General features: G+C 39.7%; 1 protein-coding gene across 1 annotated transcript in view; it reads left to right on the top strand.

The window, feature by feature from the left end:
- The window catches only part of si:dkey-233k19.3 (dynein axonemal heavy chain 11), a 39,118-nt gene extending 18,055 nt beyond the window's left edge, over positions 1-21,063 (top strand). Inside the window, exons 50-82 of the mRNA XM_068736386.1 lie at positions 63-224; positions 346-539; positions 920-1,082; positions 1,399-1,522; positions 1,685-1,827; positions 2,690-2,851; positions 4,739-4,972; positions 5,164-5,310; positions 5,429-5,542; positions 5,629-5,772; positions 6,621-6,803; positions 6,933-7,034; positions 7,141-7,275; positions 8,601-8,774; positions 8,879-9,114; positions 9,311-9,433; positions 11,845-12,049; positions 12,178-12,342; positions 12,528-12,668; positions 12,915-13,085; positions 13,516-13,638; positions 13,761-13,954; positions 14,032-14,180; positions 14,260-14,387; positions 14,737-14,964; positions 15,090-15,281; positions 16,265-16,393; positions 17,152-17,394; positions 17,496-17,678; positions 17,775-17,890; positions 18,107-18,219; positions 18,360-18,500; positions 18,631-21,063. Coding sequence (XP_068592487.1) covers positions 63-224; positions 346-539; positions 920-1,082; positions 1,399-1,522; positions 1,685-1,827; positions 2,690-2,851; positions 4,739-4,972; positions 5,164-5,310; positions 5,429-5,542; positions 5,629-5,772; positions 6,621-6,803; positions 6,933-7,034; positions 7,141-7,275; positions 8,601-8,774; positions 8,879-9,114; positions 9,311-9,433; positions 11,845-12,049; positions 12,178-12,342; positions 12,528-12,668; positions 12,915-13,085; positions 13,516-13,638; positions 13,761-13,954; positions 14,032-14,180; positions 14,260-14,387; positions 14,737-14,964; positions 15,090-15,281; positions 16,265-16,393; positions 17,152-17,394; positions 17,496-17,678; positions 17,775-17,890; positions 18,107-18,219; positions 18,360-18,500; positions 18,631-18,878 — 5,409 coding nt within the window. The 3' untranslated portion in view covers positions 18,879-21,063. The remainder of the gene's footprint in view (positions 1-62; positions 225-345; positions 540-919; positions 1,083-1,398; positions 1,523-1,684; positions 1,828-2,689; positions 2,852-4,738; positions 4,973-5,163; positions 5,311-5,428; positions 5,543-5,628; positions 5,773-6,620; positions 6,804-6,932; positions 7,035-7,140; positions 7,276-8,600; positions 8,775-8,878; positions 9,115-9,310; positions 9,434-11,844; positions 12,050-12,177; positions 12,343-12,527; positions 12,669-12,914; positions 13,086-13,515; positions 13,639-13,760; positions 13,955-14,031; positions 14,181-14,259; positions 14,388-14,736; positions 14,965-15,089; positions 15,282-16,264; positions 16,394-17,151; positions 17,395-17,495; positions 17,679-17,774; positions 17,891-18,106; positions 18,220-18,359; positions 18,501-18,630) is intronic.
- The last annotated feature ends 312 nt before the right edge of the window (positions 21,064-21,375 follow it).

Raw genomic sequence — 21,375 nt, 5'->3', positions numbered from 1 at the left:
TTTTTGCAATTGGACTTTTGAAAGAAAAGTGAAATAGTCATACAATTATCTGTGTTATTCAGGGCATCCTCTTCGCTGGGCCTGACAGTGTAGAAGAGAGCACTGACCTGGCACTGGTGTGGCTCCACGAGTCCTGCAGAGTGTACTCAGACAGACTGGTAGCTGTCAAGGACCTGCAGCTCTTCCGGAAGCTCCAGATGGAGACTGTGCATGCATGCTTTGAGGTGCAATACAGATTCTGATAAAACTAAATACAAATTGTATAGTATGATTTGCTGTTCTTCACCTTCAGATAAAACGTACATCAAAAGAGTTCAATGATTTAATATACTTGTCCTCTGCTAGGGACTGGAGGAAAAAAAGGTGACAAAGCTGCCGCTCCTATATTGCTACTTTGCCAAAACGGGCGATGAAGCCTCCTATGCTCCAATTACAGACTGGGCTGCGCTCAGGTCTGTCCTCACAGATGCCTTAGAGAGCTACAATGAGCTCAATGCAGCCATGAATCTGGTACTGTTTGAAGATGCCATGCAACATGTGTAAGTATAGATAGTTTGCATATTATTATGAAAATTAGAATGATAGTGAACTTAATGAAATGATTTCCTATGATAATGTTACTGTAGTGTTTTGCCCCCAAAATTATACCTAAGACACTAAACACACATCAACTAAAGGAAGAGAGAATCGTATAACACCATTAAGTTAGTAAGAAAAGGACATAAGCAACTTTATGAAATTTAAAGATGGCAGTTTAATGCAATAAGGGAAGCTAATATAATGTGAGTTATTGGTATATGTTAAAAGCATCCATGCAGCTGATGTGGAGATGACATATTAAGATGGTTTGCATAGATTCATGGTATATTTGGTTGGATAGAGGTGTTTTATGGCATAACAAAGATTGTGTTGTTACCAGCTGTCGCATCAGTCGTATCCTGGAGTCTCCAAGGGCTCATGGCTTACTGGTTGGGGTCGGGGGCAGTGGGAAGCAGAGCCTGACTCGTCTGGCCGCCTACATATCCTCTGTGGAAGTCTTCCAAATCACTCTGAGCAAGGGTTATAGCATCCAGGACCTCAAGGTAAATATTGATGTTGTTAAAAGGTTGGCGCCAAACAGAACAGTAGCACTTCATAAAATTTGCATTAATGAAAATGTATAACTTTTAAATGACTGGGTTTACTATTTATAACCACTGAGAAATGTTTCACTATCTCATTGATGAAGCAAGTTTGTCAATTTTATTTTTTAACAGCCTCTTAAAAATTCAAGTCGTAATCATGGGACTTGTGTTATCTCATTGATTATTGTTGATTTTGAATTTCTCTAGTGGACTCTATATATGTGTGAACATTATATAGTTGGCTTCCATTCATGACATGTGTTGTTTTATTTAGATGGATCTGGCAGGCTTGTTCCTAAAAACTGGAGTGAAGAACCAGCGTGTGGCTCTGCTCCTGACTGATTCACAGATACCCGATGAGCGGTTTCTGGTCATTATTAATGATTTACTGGCATCAGGTTAGACCTAAACGTCACAATATTCATACTGTGAAGAACATCATCAATTATCAAACTTGTTCAGTCTTTGAAAACATTCTGAAATTATAGCGTTGTATGAAGAGTGAATATTGATTACTACAGTTTGTCAGACTGTGACTATGATTGGGCCTTTCCCTCCAGGAGAAATTCCCGAGCTCTTCAGTGAGGAGGAGATTGAAGGCATTGTGTCTGATGTGAGAGCTGAGGTCCGAGCGCTCGGACTGCTGGACAGCAGGGATAACTGCTGGAGATTCTTCATTGACCGAGTTCGACTACAGCTCACGGTCTAGTTTTTCAAATGTCCCATCTAAAGAAATTATTATTCACCAGTGCTTCTAGGCTCATTGGTCTAAAGAATTAAATTTAATGATGTAAAATTGCTCTTTCACTTCGGCAGATTTTGTCTTGACAATGTGTTTGATTATCTGTCACCACTATTTTGTGATGATGATGTCTAGGTGAGTTGACTTCTGTTAACATCTTAGTGTTTCTGTTTTGTGTATATATAATGTGTTTTTATATATTGAAGCAACATCTAGCTGCCCTTAACACAGCCAACCTGTCTGTCTGCATTTTACTACCCTAGAACTACTAGCCAAGAATAATTGGCTGTTTGCTATAGAAGTGGAGGACACAAAATAACTAACACAACTTGGAAACACAAATCAGATCAATGTTGTGCTAAATGATTTTGATAGCACTTGAACATGCCTTTGTAGCCGATATGCACAACCAGAAATTAATGAGAAAATCTTACAAATACTCTATATTATTTGAGCCACAAAATTAAAAGCACAGCTGCTGTGAAGTGTTATTAAATATGTTTAACAGAGCCAGACAAACTGGGGGGTTAAAAGGAAGGAAATTCTTGTCTCAGTACACATGTATGCCATCCAGCTAGTCTTTGCGCCAGGGCCTCTGGTAGCGTCACCGTCTGCTCCAGCCAACTGGGAATGTGGCTGCCTGTCCACATGCCAAGACGATGAAAGTGGGGGCACAGAAGGCTGCCAGTTATGTGTTGACTTTCCTATGTGCACTTGGCTAGATATCTCATCATTTTCAAGTATGAGGATGCACGATTGTACAGACCTGTTTGTGTATGTCTGCTTGGGTGACTCTTTTGTCTCCCTACTGCCTTCTTTGTAGGTGGTACTGTGTTTGTCTCCCGTGGGCAGTACTCTTCGTGTTCGTGCCCGTCGATTCCCTGCTCTCGTACAATGCACCACCGTCGACTGGTTCCTTCCTTGGACCTCAGAAGCTCTGCAGTCGGTCAGCTTCAGGTTCATCCAAGAGATTGAAGGCATTGAGGTCAGGCCTTTGAATCCAATTGCTTTATCTCACCATCTCTCTCATCCTAATTTTCAAATTCTGAATTAAATGGTTATTTTGTGGCTCCTGCTTTTCCACCACACGTGTGAACAATAACCAAATGACAGTATTAGCTGTCAGAGATGCATCCACGGGTGTGACTTACAGCACAGTATCTTCCCTAGGTTTGCTTTGTACCCCCTTATTCTGAACTGAGTTAGATTTTAATGAACACTCTCTAATTACTACAGTGCAGCTGGATTAACTTTTCCATAGATCCCTCATCATTAGTTCTCTGCTGAAGTACTGACAAATTGCTGAGCACATGCCTGGAGACTCACAGTGAGTGCAGGCATATCATTGTTTTCCATCATAGCAGTGTAACGATCACAACCCAGGATCATTTATGTTAATGAGATAAGAGTGATTAAGCACATAATGACCCTCTAAGGAGGCACAGCTGTCACAACCAGGAAGTGTCATCACATGTGTGATCATGTGCCAGACTATTACTTTCCAGTGTGTGTGTGTGTGTGTGTGTGTGTGTGTGTGTGCGTGTGTGCGTGTGTGCGTGCGTGCGCGCACATATTATCACGTGTGGATGTTCTGTAGCTGTATTACTTAAGAAGCTGTGGTATTATTAGAGCATTAGTACTTTAGTAAGAGTTGTAGAGGCAACTTCAGCAATAATATTATTAGAGGTAGGAGGTGGAGTTGAGTAATGGTTGTAGCAGTAGCTGTAGTAGACCAGTACTCGAGCATGGAGATAGTAGTTAGAGCTGCAACGATTAAATAAGGAGTTGATTGAGAGAAAGTGAAACTGCAACTATTTGTAATAATCAAATAATTGTGCTCGTCATTTTTTAAGCAAAAATGCATTAGTTGTCATGCACGACTGTACAGACAGGCAAGATAAGAAGTATGAATAAACTACTCTTTCCACTATTTTCTGACATGTTATAGACATAGCAATTAATCGAGACAATAATCAGCAGATCAATCTATAAAGAAAATAATCATTAGTTGCAGCCCTGGTAGTAGTGAAGTTGGAGTAAAATAAAGCTATTCAGAGGAGGACTTAATAATTTCCTTTTTTGTGGATTCAAAAAGAACTTTGAGATTTTAAGAGAGTTTAAGTTCATGGGCATTAATAAAATATTTTAAAAAGTTGAAGCAAAACAACATGTCAGACATTACTGTATATTTTAGTCATTAATAATTCTTTATCTTCTTGGAGGCTGGAAAACAAGAAATGATCATTTATTTAAAGTTAAAATTCACAACCCACTAATAGTTGTTCCACACGGCCAATCAATGAGAACTTCTTTCGCATCTCAACTGAACATAGCATGCTTTGTCAAAAAGCATTATGTCAAATCTTAATTAATAATGATTTTTTTCCTCCTGGCTCCATGATCATTAACAATGGCTTTTTGTGAGTTATGGTTAGGTTTGATCCTTGTATTGTCTGCTCATTTGTTTTTGCTTTAATTGATTGCTAACTGTATGATTAATAGAGGCTCTGTGTCATTGTGCACCATATGATGAATACTTAGTTGGACTAGTACAACAGCCTTTGTAGACAGTTTAGAAAGTTGGAGGACATCAGAGAAAATGTAAACAGTGTGCATGTTTTACAAGCTGCATGTCAGTAGTCTAAACACATTATTTTCACAGAGGTTTCAAAGCCTAATCATTCCTGCTAGCTGCACCTAAATTTCAGATTGAGTAAGTCAGGGCCAGCCAAGTAAAATGGCAAAACTTGTAGATGAATTCAAAATTTATGAAGATAATATTTCAGTCCCCATCAGGTTGGGGATGTTAAACTCTACTCAATTCAGCTCAACATGTTCTCCCCTCTCCCCCCTTGTCTGCTTATTTTTACAGCCTGCCGTCCAGGAATCCATCAGTCTTTTCATGGCCTACGTTCACACCAGTGTCAACCAGGCAAGTGAAAAATACCGGCGCAATGAGAAGAGGTACAATTACACCACCCCCAAGAGCTTTCTCCAGCAAATCACCCTGTACAGGAACCTTCTGGAGAAGAGCCGGGCTCAGCTCCAGCACAAGATGAACCGGCTTGACAGCGGCCTTCAAAAACTCCAAACCACTGCCGTTCAGGTAAACGTCTTTATTATATACTGTAGGGGGTTTAAATTGGGGTTTGAGGTACATGGTTGAGGTAGTAAAATTAGGAATAGTTCTGGTCTTAGTAATAGTACTAACCCTTTGATTCAAACAGTGTGAGTTTTTCCCCTGACATTAAGTATATTACACATTGAAGTATGTGTAATTGTTTTTCTCTATTTTAGGTTGAAGATCTAAAAGCTAAATTGGCATCCCAAGAAGCTGAGTTGACCTTTAAAAACCAGAATATTGAGGCTTTAATTACAAAGATTGGACTGCAGACTGAGAGGGTTAGCAGCAAGAGAGAGGCTGCAGATGTCGAGGCACAAAAGGTGAGATGTCCTATAACATTTTGGTTCTCATTCCCTTTTTGACATTGCACTCTTCACACCACACCATTCACAACATGCACCTTTTGTGGTTTATTTCTTTATGGTTGCTTTTGTGCAGGTTGCCATCATCCAGGCAGAAGTCTTTGTGAAACAGAAGGAGTGTGAAAATGACCTAGATAAGGCAGAGCCATCACTGACAGCTGCTACAGCAGCACTGGACACCCTCAACAAAGTGCTTCATTTTATTTATAAGACACTAATCCATTAAATCTTTGGCTCATTCTTAAGACAATATAATGTTTATTATTATTTTTTTAGCTGAATCTTACTGAGCTGAAGGCCTTTCCAAACCCTCCAGTGGCAGTGATCAACGTAGCAGCAGCTGTGATGGTTCTGTTAGCACCCCGCGGTCGAGTGCCTAAGGATCGGAGTTGGAAGGCGGCACGGGCCTTCATGGGCAAGGTTAAGCTGTCATCATGTCAAACACATCTGCCTGATTAATGCCAATCTAATTTGTGTGTGGGCCTTGACCCTGGCCAGCATCTCTCCAATGCTCACATTACATCTGGATGGCTCTATGAATATGCTTACTCAGTAGGGGTGCATGTGTGGCCATAAAAATATGTATTTGTTTTTTAAAATGCCTGTAGAATTTATTTTCTTTCTTTTACAAAAGCATTTTTGTTGTGATTTTAGACCTAGTAGTTCTTTTTTTGGTTAATCTGAATTACTTGTTAATTATTTGAAGTGTAAAAAATGTATATGCATCTGATACATACCTTTTTATATTCATGATTTAAAAAAAAAACATAAAGAACAACATCAGGCTAAAACGATTATTTTTCACTGGGATCCTATAGGTGTAGGTGGGCGACAGGTGAAAAAAGGAAAAGGCCAGTGCTATTCAGTGGGGAAAATGATTTTAAAGAAACTTTCTTTTTTTTTTAAACCCCTTTAAATTCAAGATGATACATTTGATATTTTACATGCATATCTAAATGCATTCACGTAAGTCCACTATTGTTTTTCATTATGACAATTAAGAGTTCTTCCAGTATCATTGCCAGCTATTAAACTAGTATTAATACCAATTCCATTCATGAATTTCACACAACACCAGAGATTATATCATTTGTATGGAGTTTAACGGATAATTAAATCAAATTATATTTGTTGTGTGGCACTGTCTCTTGTAAACATTAGCATTCTCATTTTCAGGTTTTATTGATAAGTAACTTTTTTCCAACAGCAACCCAAAATGCCGGTGCAGTCATTAATGTATTCCCTGTATTTTTGTTTACTTCTGTCAGGTGGATGATTTCCTACAAGCCCTGGTGTCATATGACAAGGAGCATGTCCCTGACGTCTGTTTGACTGTAGTAAAACAAGAGTACCTGAGAAACCCAGAGTTCCACCCCGATCTAGTTCGGACCAAATCTACAGCTGCAGCGGGTCTCTGTGCCTGGACTATCAACATTGTCAGATACTATGAGGTCAGGCAATTTCTTCAGATACTTTATTGTTATGATAAATGTTAATATAATCTATTGTGTATTTTCTGCCAGAAGGTTTGTTCTTCACCATGGAGCTTTCATAGTATGCCTCCTTTTTTTTTTTTGCAGATTTATTGTGAGGTCATTCCAAAGAGGCATGCACTATCACAAGCTAATGCAGATCTGGACACAGCAACAGCCAAAATGTTAGCAGTTCAAAAGAAATTGGCGGTGAGTGCAATGTTATTATTATACTTAATTAAGTCACTTAGTCTAAAAGCTAGATTTTCTTAATGGTGTCTAATTTCCCTCCCTTCCTTTTGATTTGTTTCTCAAGGATCTTGATGTAACCCTCCAGAGCCTAACAACTCAGGTGGAAAGGGCTACAATTGAGAAAGTCAGTTGTCAGGAGGAGGTGATGCGTACCAACCAGACCATAGAGCTGGCCAACCGACTGGTCAAGGGCTTAGAGGTAAACAAGGAGAGATAAAGGAGTTTGTTGGTGCCACTGGGGCAGACCTGGCATGGAGTAAACTGTCAATTTGCGGGAGGTATGCATGGAGAGGCACTGGTAATCGAATTGCATCGGTAATCTGGACTAGAAGTTGTTATGTCCTGGCTAGCTAGCCTGACAGTTGTGTGAGTAGATCAGGCAAAGGGAGATTTTACAGCCTGGCCCAGCAGCATACTGGGGACTTGTGAGACAGGTAGAGAGGGCTGGACCACAGAAAAACGCATGGCTGAACTTGGCAACTGGCGGGCTGAATGGAATCCAAATAGAGAAAGGAAGAGAGATGGCAAGTCAGTGCAGTAGAGAGGTTGTGTTTGTACAGTAGTATTTACTGTATAAGTAGGTTCTATACATGGGATGTGTGTGTGCGTGCTTGCGTTTGTGCATTTCTGTGCTCATGTTCTTGCACGATCTCTAGTTTGTAGTGAAAAGATAATTAATACTCTGATTCTTTAACAAATTGAAAAAGTATCAAAAGGAAGTTGTGGAATATGAATTTATAAATGTTGAATGTTGCATATTTGTATAATTTGTTTAATATATATTCAACTATTTTGTGCTCCTGTGCATCAGGCTACAGTATATATTATATTTGTGGATGCTAATATGAAATAAAAGATGGCCATTTCAGTGGCCATTTTGTAAGTTTTCTTATTGCAGAAAATAAATGTGGTTTGCATGGAACAGCTTGGCTTTTAAGCATATCAAGATAAATGTTTTGTCTTTATGGCATTGACCTGGAAGCAATAGTGTTCAGACTAATAAATCAGGCCGTCTATATTTAATCATTAACTTACCTCAAAGCCTCAACAGCTGTTGGAAATTAACAATGTCTCACCCCAGACTGAGTGATATTACAGGCAATCCATAATGCATTAGAGTAAAATTATAGTGATTTTTAACTGTCTGAGAATTTATTATGTGACATATTCTAGATCCACAGCCCCTTGTAAGAAAATGCCATGCATGATTTATTGTTGTAGTGCTGTCACAGTCATAGTACTGAAGGTTTAAATGAATGCTAAATTGATGCAGAGCAAATCTAAAGCCAATCATTCAAAGCTATTTTAAGGGAATTGCCGTTGTATGCTTTATTGCTTACATCTTCTTAATTTTTTTGCAATAAATGTAGTGGGAAGTTGCCCAGCACAAACATGTCCCTGCAGTGTAGATTCATCTTCAGTTCTCAGATTGAAATTGTCTTCTGATGGGATAGAATGTTTAGGGTTTTTTGTGTCTCCTGTATATTAAAAAAATATATTAAAGCCTGGTCTTTTGTCTTGCAGTCAGAGAAGAAGCGCTGGTCCCGGGCAATTGTTGAGTATGAAAAGCAACAGAAAACCCTGTGTGGTGATGTCCTCATCACTTCAGCATTCGTCTCTTACATGGGTTACTTTACCAGACAGTATCGTGTGGAGCTCCTTAACAATGCATGGATACCCTTCCTTCAGTCTCAGAAGGTAAGGCCAGTGTTGCAACAGATTTGTGTTGGTAAGACTGTAGCACATCATACTTCCACCAGTGCTTCAACTATAGTGACATCATTCCTCTGTTTCTGTTCCAGGTCTCTGTACCCCTGACAGAAGGCCTGGATCCAATCCTCATGCTTACAGATGATGCCACTGTGGCTGCCTGGCATAACCAGGGCCTGCCAAATGATAGGATGTCCACCGAGAATGCTTCCATCCTGACCACCAGTGAGCGTTGGCCGCTCATCATCGACCCACAGCAGCAGGGCATCAAGTGGATCAGAAACCGGCTCGGGCCAGAGCTGAGGGTGGTGCAGCTGGGACAGAAAGGGTGAGAAGGGGCTGTATTCTGATTGCAGTTAAATCGCCTTATATCAGTTTGTATTGTTTGTTGGTGTTTCTGTTAATCCGTATTTTTTATGAGACTGAAACCTTTGCCTTTACCAACGTCCACTAGAGACTGCTAAGATATGGTATTATGACATTTGTTTCACCCGTTTTATTCAGTTTGCTTTTTCATTCCATAGGTATCTAGATGTGATTGAACAAGCCCTTGTCTGTGGTGAAACAGTTCTGATAGAGAATCTGCAGGAAAAGGTAGACCCAGTCTTGGAGCCTCTGCTGGGTAAAAACACAATTAAGAGAGGAAGGTTGGTATTGAATTATTACATATTGTTGTGCTGAGAACGATTAAGGATAAAAAAAAACAGCTCTCCAATAGTAAATGCTTTGTTTTGTTGAATCTATTTGGCATGGGGCTGTTACACACCAAAACAAAAAAAACCAATTTGAATCGATGCACAGTTTTTGTATCCCTGCTGATACGCAAGTTGATATTCCCACAAGTCGTCCCAATGTGTCTGTGGTGTTAGAAAATAGGAGCAGATTTGCCAGATGGTTGAATCTCACTGAGCATTGAAACACCAGTAAGACATGATTGAATGCATTATTATTGCCCGCTCTTTAGATTATAAATGAATTTGCAGCGCGTGTTCTGAATCCCTGAGGCCAACATATTGATTGGCCTCTCAAGACGGGTGATAGATGTATATTCGTGTGTTCATATTCTTTAGGTGTGAGGAATATTGACCAGCCGAACCTCAGTGTAAAAGCTGCATTAAGGACAGTCATGGTTATGTATAAGTACTCCTGTCTCCCACGAAAAGATGGCCTGTATCACACTAAATTCTGTGGTCCTCCATTATTATGGCAAACCAATTCAGCTTCGATAATTCCATAATGCTGATCTGTGATTTGCTGGAATTTGTCTTCATTCATTTTTTTGGGAAACAGAATAATAACATTGCTGAATCAACTTTACACGTTGCATCTTTATTATTTAAAACCGCAAAATTAGGTAATATATGGGTAATTTGTATCATTTAATTATGAACATGGCTTTACACTAATGCTACTTTGACTTAAAAATGTGTAACTTGTATACATACATGCTATCCAAACTGGCACTTGTTTTATTAAACACCCTGTATTTGGTGAATCTATCTGATGTCAAACCTGATTTTCAAACATGACAGCATAAATAGAAAACACCACATATTGACTTTCTGCTCTGACTTCCCTCTCAAAAATGTCTACATCTTTCTTGCTCTGATCTATGTATGACCATGAATATTGAATATCTTAACACATGTTCATTGAAGTTCTTCTGAAATCCTGTCTGTTCAGACGTAACAATTCATCATAGTAAATCTGATTATAAGTTTATCCCTTGTAGATGACCCACACACTTGTTTCTGTCGATGATTAATACAACCTGCTGGGGCAGCCATGATGGATCTGGTGGGGATCCACAGCTGAAGTTCATTAATAATTGGAATGTTGTAGAGTGTGAAGTAATGAATACTAATTATTCCTTTCATGGCTGACGGAAGACTACAAGCCAATCCATCAGCAAGGACTTTAATTTGGTGGAGTAATGGTTCTATCAATAGTACATTAATTCTGGCTTGTGAAGATATAGAGTTGAACCAGACCCAGGCCATGAGGAACCTGTGCCGTAAAATTGGGGCCTTGCCTGACATCCAAGGGGTAATTAGAGAAACATGAAAAGCCACAAGGTTCGTCAAGCCATCGCTAATTTAATTGAAATGCAGGAACAGATAAATACTGGCTGCTGTGGTGATAATCTTTCGTACAGTATGAGTGACATTTGGAGCCGGCGGGAAGTTCTTTCCTCTGTTGAGATTGCAATGCATGAAAGTGAGAGGTCGATGTGCTCAGATAGACAACAATAGCTTTCAAGATACATAGTGTGCACTGTTCAAATATTCTATAGGATCATCATCATTCAATCATTCAATCATAAGTGAAATCACCTGTACTTTCAGGGAAAGCACTGGTGATATTTCTAATCAGTGAGTCAACTTCCAATCATCATTAATGTTTCACTTTCTCACTTTGGAAGTTTATTGATGGGAAGATAAAACCAACCGGAGCACATTTAACTCTGCAGCCATTTTTGCAATTAGATTCTTTGTTTTTGACAGGCAGAGAATACGACTTTTACTCCTATGTTTTCAGCAAAGTGGTGTTTGATTTGTAAACAATGACTAAAAACATAAAAGTTCACTCTTGACCTTGTAAGTAGCAGTTTGACAAAACAATACAAACTCAAATCCCATTGGCTAGCTTTTTCTGAAGCTTTTAACTAGTAGGTTTACTCAGAATACAAGTTCAGTAGCTGTTTTGATTTTCTTCTAATAACTTTTAGGACCTCTTGTCCATGCAGCTTTAACAGTTAGGCATGAATACATTTCTACACATACGATTAAGCATGGTTTAAAGCTTAGAGAAAAGCTAATATGTGGACTTTGAGTTTGAATTGTTTTGTCAAATAGATATACTGTGCAGTAAAGTTTCAGTCAATACCTATCCACAGCAGCAACAAAGCATTTTACACGTTTTACACATTTTGAAGTACACTTACACTGTAACAGCTTCATAACAAAATCAGATATTGTACTGTTTGTTGTTCATCAAATTTATCACTAGTGACTTTTAAACAACGCAATTTTTTTTATTGTACTCTTCTGTTATCTAGGTACATTCGAATTGGGCACAAAGAGTGTGAATACAACAGTGACTTTCAACTAATCATCCACACCAAGTTGGCTAATCCCCATTTCCCTCCTGAGCTCCAAGCCCAAACCACCCTCATCAACTTCACAGTGACTCCTGAGGGCCTGGAGGAACAGCTGCTGGGACAGGTAGTGTCCCGGGAAAGGCCAGACCTGGAGGCCCTAAAGGTGAATTAGGAATTTTATGAAATGTAGACTGTTAAACCTACAGTGAAGCATTTTTATTGGTGATTTTTCCATGCAAAGTAACAGTCCATAATACCAAATTAAAAAAAATCTGAATTGTTTTGTGTAAGCTGGAGCTGACCACACAGCAGAACCACTTCAAGATTGAGCTTAAGAGGTTGGAGGACGACTTGTTGAGTCGCCTCTCTGCAGCCCACGGTAATTTTCTGGGTGACATTTCTCTGGTGGAGCAACTCGAGAACGCCAAGAGCACAGCCGCTCACATTCAGTGCAAGGTGAGGTTATAGGGTCCGTTGTGCATGTGTCTTTTTTGTCACCCAAGTATTTTTCTCACAACAGGAAGCACCTCATTTTATTGCATTTGCTGCAAATGATGTGCAGTTAGGAATATGTGTAATGAGATGGTTTTAGAGCATGACTGAGAGCCTAATAGCTCATTTTGTGCAATTGGAACACACAGGTGGTGGAGGCCAGAGAGAACGAGACAGAGATCAACGAGGCTCGAGAACTTTACCGCCCAGCAGCTGAGAGAGCGTCACTCCTCTTCTTCATCATCAATGACCTCAGCAAGATTAACCTCATGTACCAGTTTTCTCTCAAGGTGAAACCTTTACCCCTGAATTGCTCTCAGGGGACACACATCAGGAGATAAACAATCAGATCATTTTGTCATTGTTGTTTCTTTTGGTAATTAACATTTTAGGCACAATCACCTTAAACCTGTGGTTCTATAGCAACATGTAAGCCTTTGTTGTGTTTAGCTGTCAATCAGATGCAGAACTTTGGGTCCTGTCTATATGCATGTATTGCTTATCTGATCACTGTCCTCCCTTGGCTTGTATTCCAGACCTTTAACTCTGTGTTTAAGAAAGCAATGGAGCATGCAGAATGGGATGAGGATGTGAGGACCAGAGTGCACACCATCACTGAGGCCATCACCTATTCTGTATTCCTGTACAGCAGCCAGGGCCTGTTTGAGAGAGACAAGTTAACCTTCTTGTCACACACTGCCTTCCAGGTGAGGGACTCAGGGCCGCCTCAAAGGTGGGGCCTCCTGTCATCCTCATCAATCAAACTACTTTTCTGCCCCCACATTAACTTCAATTAAAAGCAGTCAGCAGGACCATACGCTGCTATTGATTACCTCTCACACCATGCTCCATGGCTGCTGTTCAGACAGTTGGTTCTGACAAGGGGGTTGGTTCTAATGGCATAATGCAATTATCTGTCATTGCGCCAACTGTTTTCATCTTAGAAATTGTGCTGCTCTGAAGGCTGTCCTTCATGTGGCTATTTTACATGCAGATGTACTTGTTCAGCCTGTATGAGTTTATACAATCCCTTTGTCCGAGTTTTTTGCAGTTTTTTTTTCATTTGTTGTGGAAATGATTTAAAAGAGATCAATACAACATAGATCATTACAAACTGCTCCTGGTCCTTCCCCTCAGATTCTGCTCAAGCAGGGCCTAATTGATGCTCAGGAATTTGACTTCCTTCTGCGTTTCCATGTGGAAGCTTGCAAAGTTAGTCCTGTGTCCTTCCTCTCCCCACAAGCCTGGGGAGCCATTAAGGTATGGTCAAAGCTATTAACATATGTGATATATATTGATTGTTGTTAGCCATCAGGTCATCACTACACACAATATATTTCACCACTTAGAGAGGTCTTGTAAGATCTGTTGTTTGAATATAGACCATTTCTACAATGGAGGACTTCAATGGACTGGACAAAGACATCGAGAGCTCACCAAAGCGCTGGAGAAAGATTGTTGAGTCCAGTTGTCCTGAAAAGGAAAGACTTCCCCAGGACTGGAAGAATAAAACTTCCCTACAGAAGCTCATTATCTTTAGAGCACTTCGCCCTGATAGGATGACCTATACGTTAAGGTAAGTAAATGACCAGAGAACATTTGTATTTCTAAGTGTTGTATATCACTGAGATTTTCGACTATGTTTCCTGGCAGGAACTTTGTGGAGGAGAGCATGGGAACAAAATATGTGGATGCTGCCAGACTGGAATTTGACCAGTTGTATGAGGATAGTGGCCCCTCAACCCCTGTATTCTTCATCCTCTCACCTGGAGTGGATCCATTGAAAGATGTAGAAAAACTAGGTACTATGTATATCGTTGGTCATTTATACATTTGGATTACTTGATATGGATAGTTATTCTAAATGTTCTTTCTGCGCAGGATTGAAGCTGGGATTCTCCATTGAGCAGGGCACTTTACACAACATCTCGCTGGGACAAGGGCAGGAGGAGGTAGCGGAAAGGGTTCTGAGTAATGCCTCTAAACTTGGACATTGGGTCATTCTCCAGGTAGGAAGCAGTACTGTTCAGTGACTAGGCACATGTAGTCCCTGCAGGCTGCTCTTCCAGCAAGCCTGTAATGCACCTAATGATATTATCTCACCCCCTGAGCGAGGAAATAAACTCAATTTGGTTCAATAAAAAGCATAATTGGCTAAATCAGTTCCATAAATGCCTCGTTTTAGAGGGAGAAGCCTGCAGCCAAGTGAGTCACTAAAGGTTTTCTTACTAATTGAGAACATAGCAAGACATGTTTGAGCATGAAGCTTTCACTAATGAACACAAATATAATTATGCATTCAAAAAAATATTAATGTACATAATCTGCCTAATCTTTTTTTGAATTTTCATTGTTTAGAATGTACACCTGGTGGCTCGATGGCTGCCCTCTCTTGATGCTCTTCTCGAGACAGCGGTGGGTGACAGTCACCCGAACTACAGGGTGTTCATCACTGGGGAACCAGCACCAAGCCCTGAGCAGCATGTTATCCCCAGAGGCATACTGGAGAATGCCATCAAAATCACCAATGAGCCCCCCACTGGCATGAACGCCAGTCTGCATGCAGCCCTCAACAACTTCAGTCAAGTGTGTTGAACATTTAAAATAATTTCTCAAAATGTGTTGTATTTGATAAAAAAATTTAATAAATGTAGCATTCACTGTAATCTGTATTTCTTACTCTCTCTCTCTCTCTCTGCCTGTCTTTTCAGGACACACTGGATATGTGCTCCAGAGAACAGGAGTTCAACTCGATGTTCTTCTCCGTCTGCTTCTTTCATGCTTGTGTTACGGAGCGCCGTAAATTTGGTCCCCAAGGGTGGAACCATAACTACCCCTTCAGCACTGGAGACCTCACCATCTCAGCCAGTGTCTTGTACAACTACTTAGAGGCCAACACTAAAGTAATTTTTACCACTATTTTTAAAGATACTTCAACATGTTTTATTTAAATCGTATTCATATTGGTAACGTTATAAGTAAAACTTTGTATTTGTTTTTTAATACTACTTTCTTTAGCTTTGTCAATGCATAATGACTATGGAGTTTGGAATGGAATTAATGTTGGACTGGGATGTTGAATTGCAGTTCAGTGTATCCAATTACTTATTGAAATCTTTTGTTTCAGTGGTATTTGTGAAAAATGTTCAGTCTTGTCTTTTTTCACATTTTTTTTTTTATAACTATGAACACGAACGCAACCTATAATTTAGCTTTATTTCACAAAGACAAAAAAATCCATTCTTGGGGTGCTGCACCCCTCTCAACTCCTAATGCATTTCTCTTAGAACTCCTATTACTCTGGTCACAACCAATTATGTCTCCTAGGTATTCTGTCCTCCAAAAACGAATGTCCTTCATTATGTTAACCAAACAGTAACCTGTATGTGCGTATACAGAGAATTCATTAGGAGGGCAATGAAGCGTTATCCTAAATGTAATTACATGCAGCCAATGTGACAGTTCACAACGCTCCATAAGTGATCACTACAATTAGAGCTGATGAAGGAAGCAATTTGCAAAACAATACAGGTACAAATGATTGTAAACCTCCAGCTTTTGTAATTTGTTATGAATCACAGGTTCTTTTCTTCTTCCTTCACCCTCGCGGATCATAATCTCCCGCTGAGGAAAAGACTCTTCTGTCATACATTAGATCAGTGTGTGTAAAGAAACATAATTTTGTTACATTTCCCTACAGTTACCATTATAATAGAGCTCATTTAGGAAGAGATCATATAGTTGTTGCTTGAAGCTCCAAAAGTTGAATGGAATAACAGGAATACAAAATTTTATCTTGAAATTTTATATGCTCCTAATTATTTAAGTACTACATTGTTCTTATATTTGCATTGTCATATCAGTCTACAGACTATGTTTATTATAGTCCATGCAGGTGCCCTGGGAGGACCTGTGTTATCTTTTTGGGGAGATCATGTATGGAGGACACATTACAGATGGCTGGGATAGACGACTGTGTAAGACTTATCTACAACAGTTCATGCATCCAAAAATGGTAAGTCAGTGTTCATGTTGCCATGTTAGAGGAATATTTATTTTTCTTTTTTTTGTGTTTAGTCTAAACACAACTATTGCAATAGAATTCAATTTAAACTGGTTATATTGTTTCATTTTTTCAAGATAAGAAAAAGCCCCACTTGTCAAGTTGCATATACTGTACACTCAACAACTTGTTGCATTTAATTTTATTGTGTCAAATAGTTGAGAAAATCTACAAATTTGTTTTGAATTACTTGGTGTTGTTCAGGTAAAGGGGGCCCTCTTGGGATGTACACCTAAACTGCAGCATTGCACTTAAAGTCTTTGGCATTGTTGATTTTTCCCCCCATACTTTGGTGATGTAATCTCTCTGTGTGCCATATCTGTCTGCCAGCTGCTGCATGACACTCCACTATAAGCATTAATAGGAATGTATTCTTCTGCATGTGTTGTTGGTATATGCTTCAGTTGGAATTTATAATGTTTTTCTCTCAAAGAGGACTGATCAGCCCTCTGCCAGTTAACCTTTACTACCAAACTAACAGCTACTGTTTCTCCAATCAGACTTCAGGCAATGTGTTTTACTGTTTGTGCAGCAAAAGGCTTGCATTACAGTCCATCATATTGTATTCTCAAACACAGGCTAAGTTTGGCTTGTAAGATTTGTGAGGGTGGTTTAAGTTGAATATTGGTCGTCGTCACCAGTTTTGCTTTCTGTTAAATTGTGTGCTGTATGTATTTACATCTTTGTATTCTCTATTCTTCAATTCATAGTTTGAAGGGGAGCTCTTTCTGTGTCCTGGGTTCTTATCACCTCCATTCTTGGACTACAGTGGTTACCACAGTTATATTGACGAACATGTCCCATCTGAGAACCCCACTCTGTATGGTCTACATCCAAATGCTGAGCTTGAGTGCCTCACTGTCACTTCAGACAACCTCCTAAGGACTCTTCTGGAACTGCAGCCACAGGACTCCTCCAGAGGGGAAGGGGCAGTTCAGAGCACAGAGGAGAAGGTGTGGAGGCAGAAAGAATCATTACTGGGGGGGGGGGAGCAGCTGAGAATACATCAACCTACCTACATAAATAACCTAACTATGTATATCATATTTTTCAGGTCAAGTCTGTCATTCAAGATATCCTTGACAAGCTTCCTGAGGAGTATAACATGGCAGAGATAAGCACCAAGACAACAGAGCGAAGCCCCTACATTTTAGTCTGTTTCCAGGAGTGTGAGCGCATGAATCTTCTGCTAGCAGAAATAAGGAAGTCCCTTAATGTGCTGGATCTTGGCCTGAAGGTGCAGTCTACTGTGACATATACTAAATGTATAAAATGCACATTTTTTATCAACAGTAAGATCCTATAAAATTATTGAGGATTTATTTGTCCATAGGGAGAACTCACCATCTCCTCCAGTATGGAGACTCTACAGTCAGCCCTGTTCAATGACTCCGTTCCAGATTCCTGGGCCAGATTGGCTTATCCCTCCACTAAAACACTGGCCCAATGGTAACTGCTCCTTTCTAATAATATTGTATTGTTACTCAACTTGGCCTTTAATATCTCCTTTATATTTTTGCTTATCGTGTTTCCCCGTCACATGATTTGTAAAAATTCCTTCAAACATGAAGCCAATATTAGGATGAGCCTTGCCGACTCATTGTAAAGGTTTCAAGCAATGGCATACCATGTTGTTAATTGTTGTTTGATATTTGTTTTATCAAGGTTTAATGATCTAATGTGTAGCTGTCGGGAGTTGGACAGCTGGACTCAAGATTTAGTTCTTCCTGCAGTTGTTTGGCTCTCAGGACTCTTCTACCCACAGTCTTTCCTCACTGGTGAGATCCCAATCCTTAAACCAAAAAGGCAGATGATTTAGGTGACATGTGCTAGAGGTACTAGGTGCTACTAGAGGTAGCAGAAACATTAATGTGCACCAGAGCCAGCAGATATATTAACATGCTGACTTTTTTTCCAGCTGTTATGCAGAGCATTGCTCGCAAGAATCAGTGGGCCCTGGACAAGATGACTCTGACTGTGGATGTAACAAAGAAGACAAAAGACGACTTCGGACATCCACCACGGGAGGGGGCCTATATTCACGGACTCTTCATGGAAGGTCAGAATAATAACTGCATCCCGCTGTGCTCAATTAAGTTACATAGATTTTGACAATACTTTGAAACCCGTGTTGGTAAAATATGCATCTCTGTAAGTATCGACAATGAAACCCACCCTGTGTCTCGTAGGAGCACGTTGGGACACCCAGTCAGGAGTCATCTCCGAGGCGGTTTTGAGGGATCTGACTCCCGCCATGCCGGTGCTGTATGTTAGAGCCGTGCCTGCTGATGAGCAGGAGCTCAAGAATACTTACGAGTGTCCAGTATACTGCACTAAGCAGCGTGGGGCCACATATATATGGACCCTCCACCTCCGAACCAAACAACCTCCTGCCAAGTGGATTGTAGCTGGAGTTGCACTGTTGCTATCTGTGTGAGACATTAGAGGAGCAGGAGTTAGGTATTTGTAATATCTACTAGGGCTGTCGTGATGTCAGATTTTTACTACACTATTATCATGGCCAAAACAATTCACAATCAGAATCAGAATTGCTAGGGAAAATCTTTAAATAACAATTATAATAATGCTATCAGTGAAATCTTTCTTTTACTTTAACTTTTGTTTATTCAGTGTTTTGGAAAATGAATTGCTCATCTGTGTGTGGGGCATTATTATACGGTGTTATTAACATGAGATCAATATTAAATTTTGTTAATATCACGGTTATTGTCAATACCGGTATATGGCGGTACACCCCTAATATCTATTGACTGTATTCTGCAAATAGTGTTAAACATTTTTTTTAGAGGAGCAGTATTTTACCATTGAGATAGTACTGAATTATTTATTGCGTTCATTTTGCTTTTTATCATGTTTTTTTTTATTATTACTAATACAGATAGACAGAATTATTCAGTTTTAATGTTGCATTAATATTGCTGTATCCAATACTGACATTGTAGTGTATGAATGTGTGTGTTTTTTTGATATCAAGATAATGGAAATAAGGAAATGGTGATGCATGTTCAGCCAGTGCTAAACCTGTTGTGTCTGTGTCCGACACTGTTGAACCTCTCCCTTGAGATGGTTCAGTCTGGTCATGATTTGTTGGGAGCTTATGTCTCTATTTTAGACCATGTAATTCTGGTTTGGGAGCATATTTTATTGGAAGGTCAAGATTAAAAAAGCTCTCTGGTTGCCCTCTTCTAACTGAATGATACACAATGCCGTCTGGAGGGGTCCCGGACAGAATTCCCAGGAGATGATGTGCATGGTCGCTATTGACTTTTAAATGAGGTGCATTTGACATTGACCTTTTGTACGGCAGAGGCAGAATACTAACAGACGAGTGTAATTCATTCAGCCGGGCCTGTTGGAGAAACCTATTCAAAGACACTGATAGCTTTCTATGAGAAAGCAACACATTAGACGACCCATCCTTTATCTGTCTGCGCTCTCTGTTAGCATCTGATTGACTTAATACAAACCAAATAAAACCTTTAACTAGTCTAAAGAAACACTGTTGTTTTATCTAAAATGTTATCGACTGTTAACTGATCTAATTGAGGTTAATGAAAACTGAGAAGATGTTCAGATTAAAGTTTGACTGTGATAATGCATGTGTACTGAATGAGTTGTGCATAATTCATGTGCTGTTAAGTCCCTTGTGTGTCACAGCTATGGTAAAATATTGGGGGAGCTCCAGAGTAAAGGCTGGGATCATACAGCACAGAGCAACACAGGGGGGAATGAACAACTGAATCAAAGAAAAGGTGCTTGGGGAGAATTTTGTGCAATCATGAAAAGGATATACAGTATAACAACTAAACAAATAATATATTAGCCTTTATTTAACATTTATTCATCAAAAACAAGCTTTTTTGATGACATTTTGGAGCGAGCGTTCATTATTCTTAACATTAGTAAACACACTGTGTCAGAGCAGGGACCTTGGGATATTAGCGGAAATTTGCCCAGGAAGAGACAGGGCAGGTGCAATATATATATCTGCTAAGATAAACAAGTGACATATGATGTACAAATTACAGCCATTCTGTTTTTTTTGTTTCTTTTTGGATAGAAATCAGCACTCTTATCTTCTCAAATGAGATTTTCTCCAACGCTAATAATGGCTGTGTTGCTCTTAATTTCTCCCTGCAACCAAAGTGGCTGCAGACAGTCATGTAGAGGATGGAGGATTGATTCTGTGTATTGTATTGCATGGGGGAAATGAAGAACCAGTCTTCCTGTAGTTTCTCTTCATCTGCCCTCTCTTCCTCTCATTAGCATGCCACAGCAGCTAGCCAGTCATTTGGTGACAGGAAAATGATACAGTGCTGGCAGTGTTTGGGAGGAAATGGCAGGGTACAGGGCCCGGCGCAGCAGGAGTCGTGCCACAGATAGTCATGTTAAAGGCCAAGCAGGACACCTGGTTAAAGTCATTAAGGGCATCTGGGTCACACCTCCGCCTCACAGTACCCTAGAAAGACATTGTGTACCGATGGTTTTGCTATCCGAAATATTTTACAGAGACCCTACATTTTTGTGCATTTGTAAATCACTGATTATGTGAGAAGCAGGTTCTCATCAAGTGAAATACTGTGCAGTGACAGTACAGGTCTGGAGCTATCCTAGTTGCCTACAATAATATGAATAAATTAAAAATATAACCAAAGTCAGTGTGCAATTTTAGAACAGTACTTAAAGACAATTTTTGCTTCATCAGGGCCTGATTAAGCCACTAGGGGGACCCGTGGCAAATAAAATGAGCCGTGGGCCCCTGAAGACCAACCACCCCACTCGTTATGCTTTGTGAATGTATTAGTTGTTCATGGTAACTTGATTAAGCACAATGTTGTTTTGTAGAATATCAGAATATGCCATGTCAAACAATATATACCAAAATAATTGAAGGCATTTCAGTGGTTAACAAA

Source organism: Cebidichthys violaceus, unplaced genomic scaffold, assembly GCF_023349555.1.
Source record: "Cebidichthys violaceus isolate CVI_PGR_0920_01 unplaced genomic scaffold, fCebVio1.0.p SCAF_7, whole genome shotgun sequence".
In the NCBI taxonomy this organism is placed as follows: domain Eukaryota; kingdom Metazoa; phylum Chordata; class Actinopteri; order Perciformes; family Stichaeidae; genus Cebidichthys; species Cebidichthys violaceus.
This window is presented reverse-complemented; position numbering and strand designations above follow the sequence as displayed.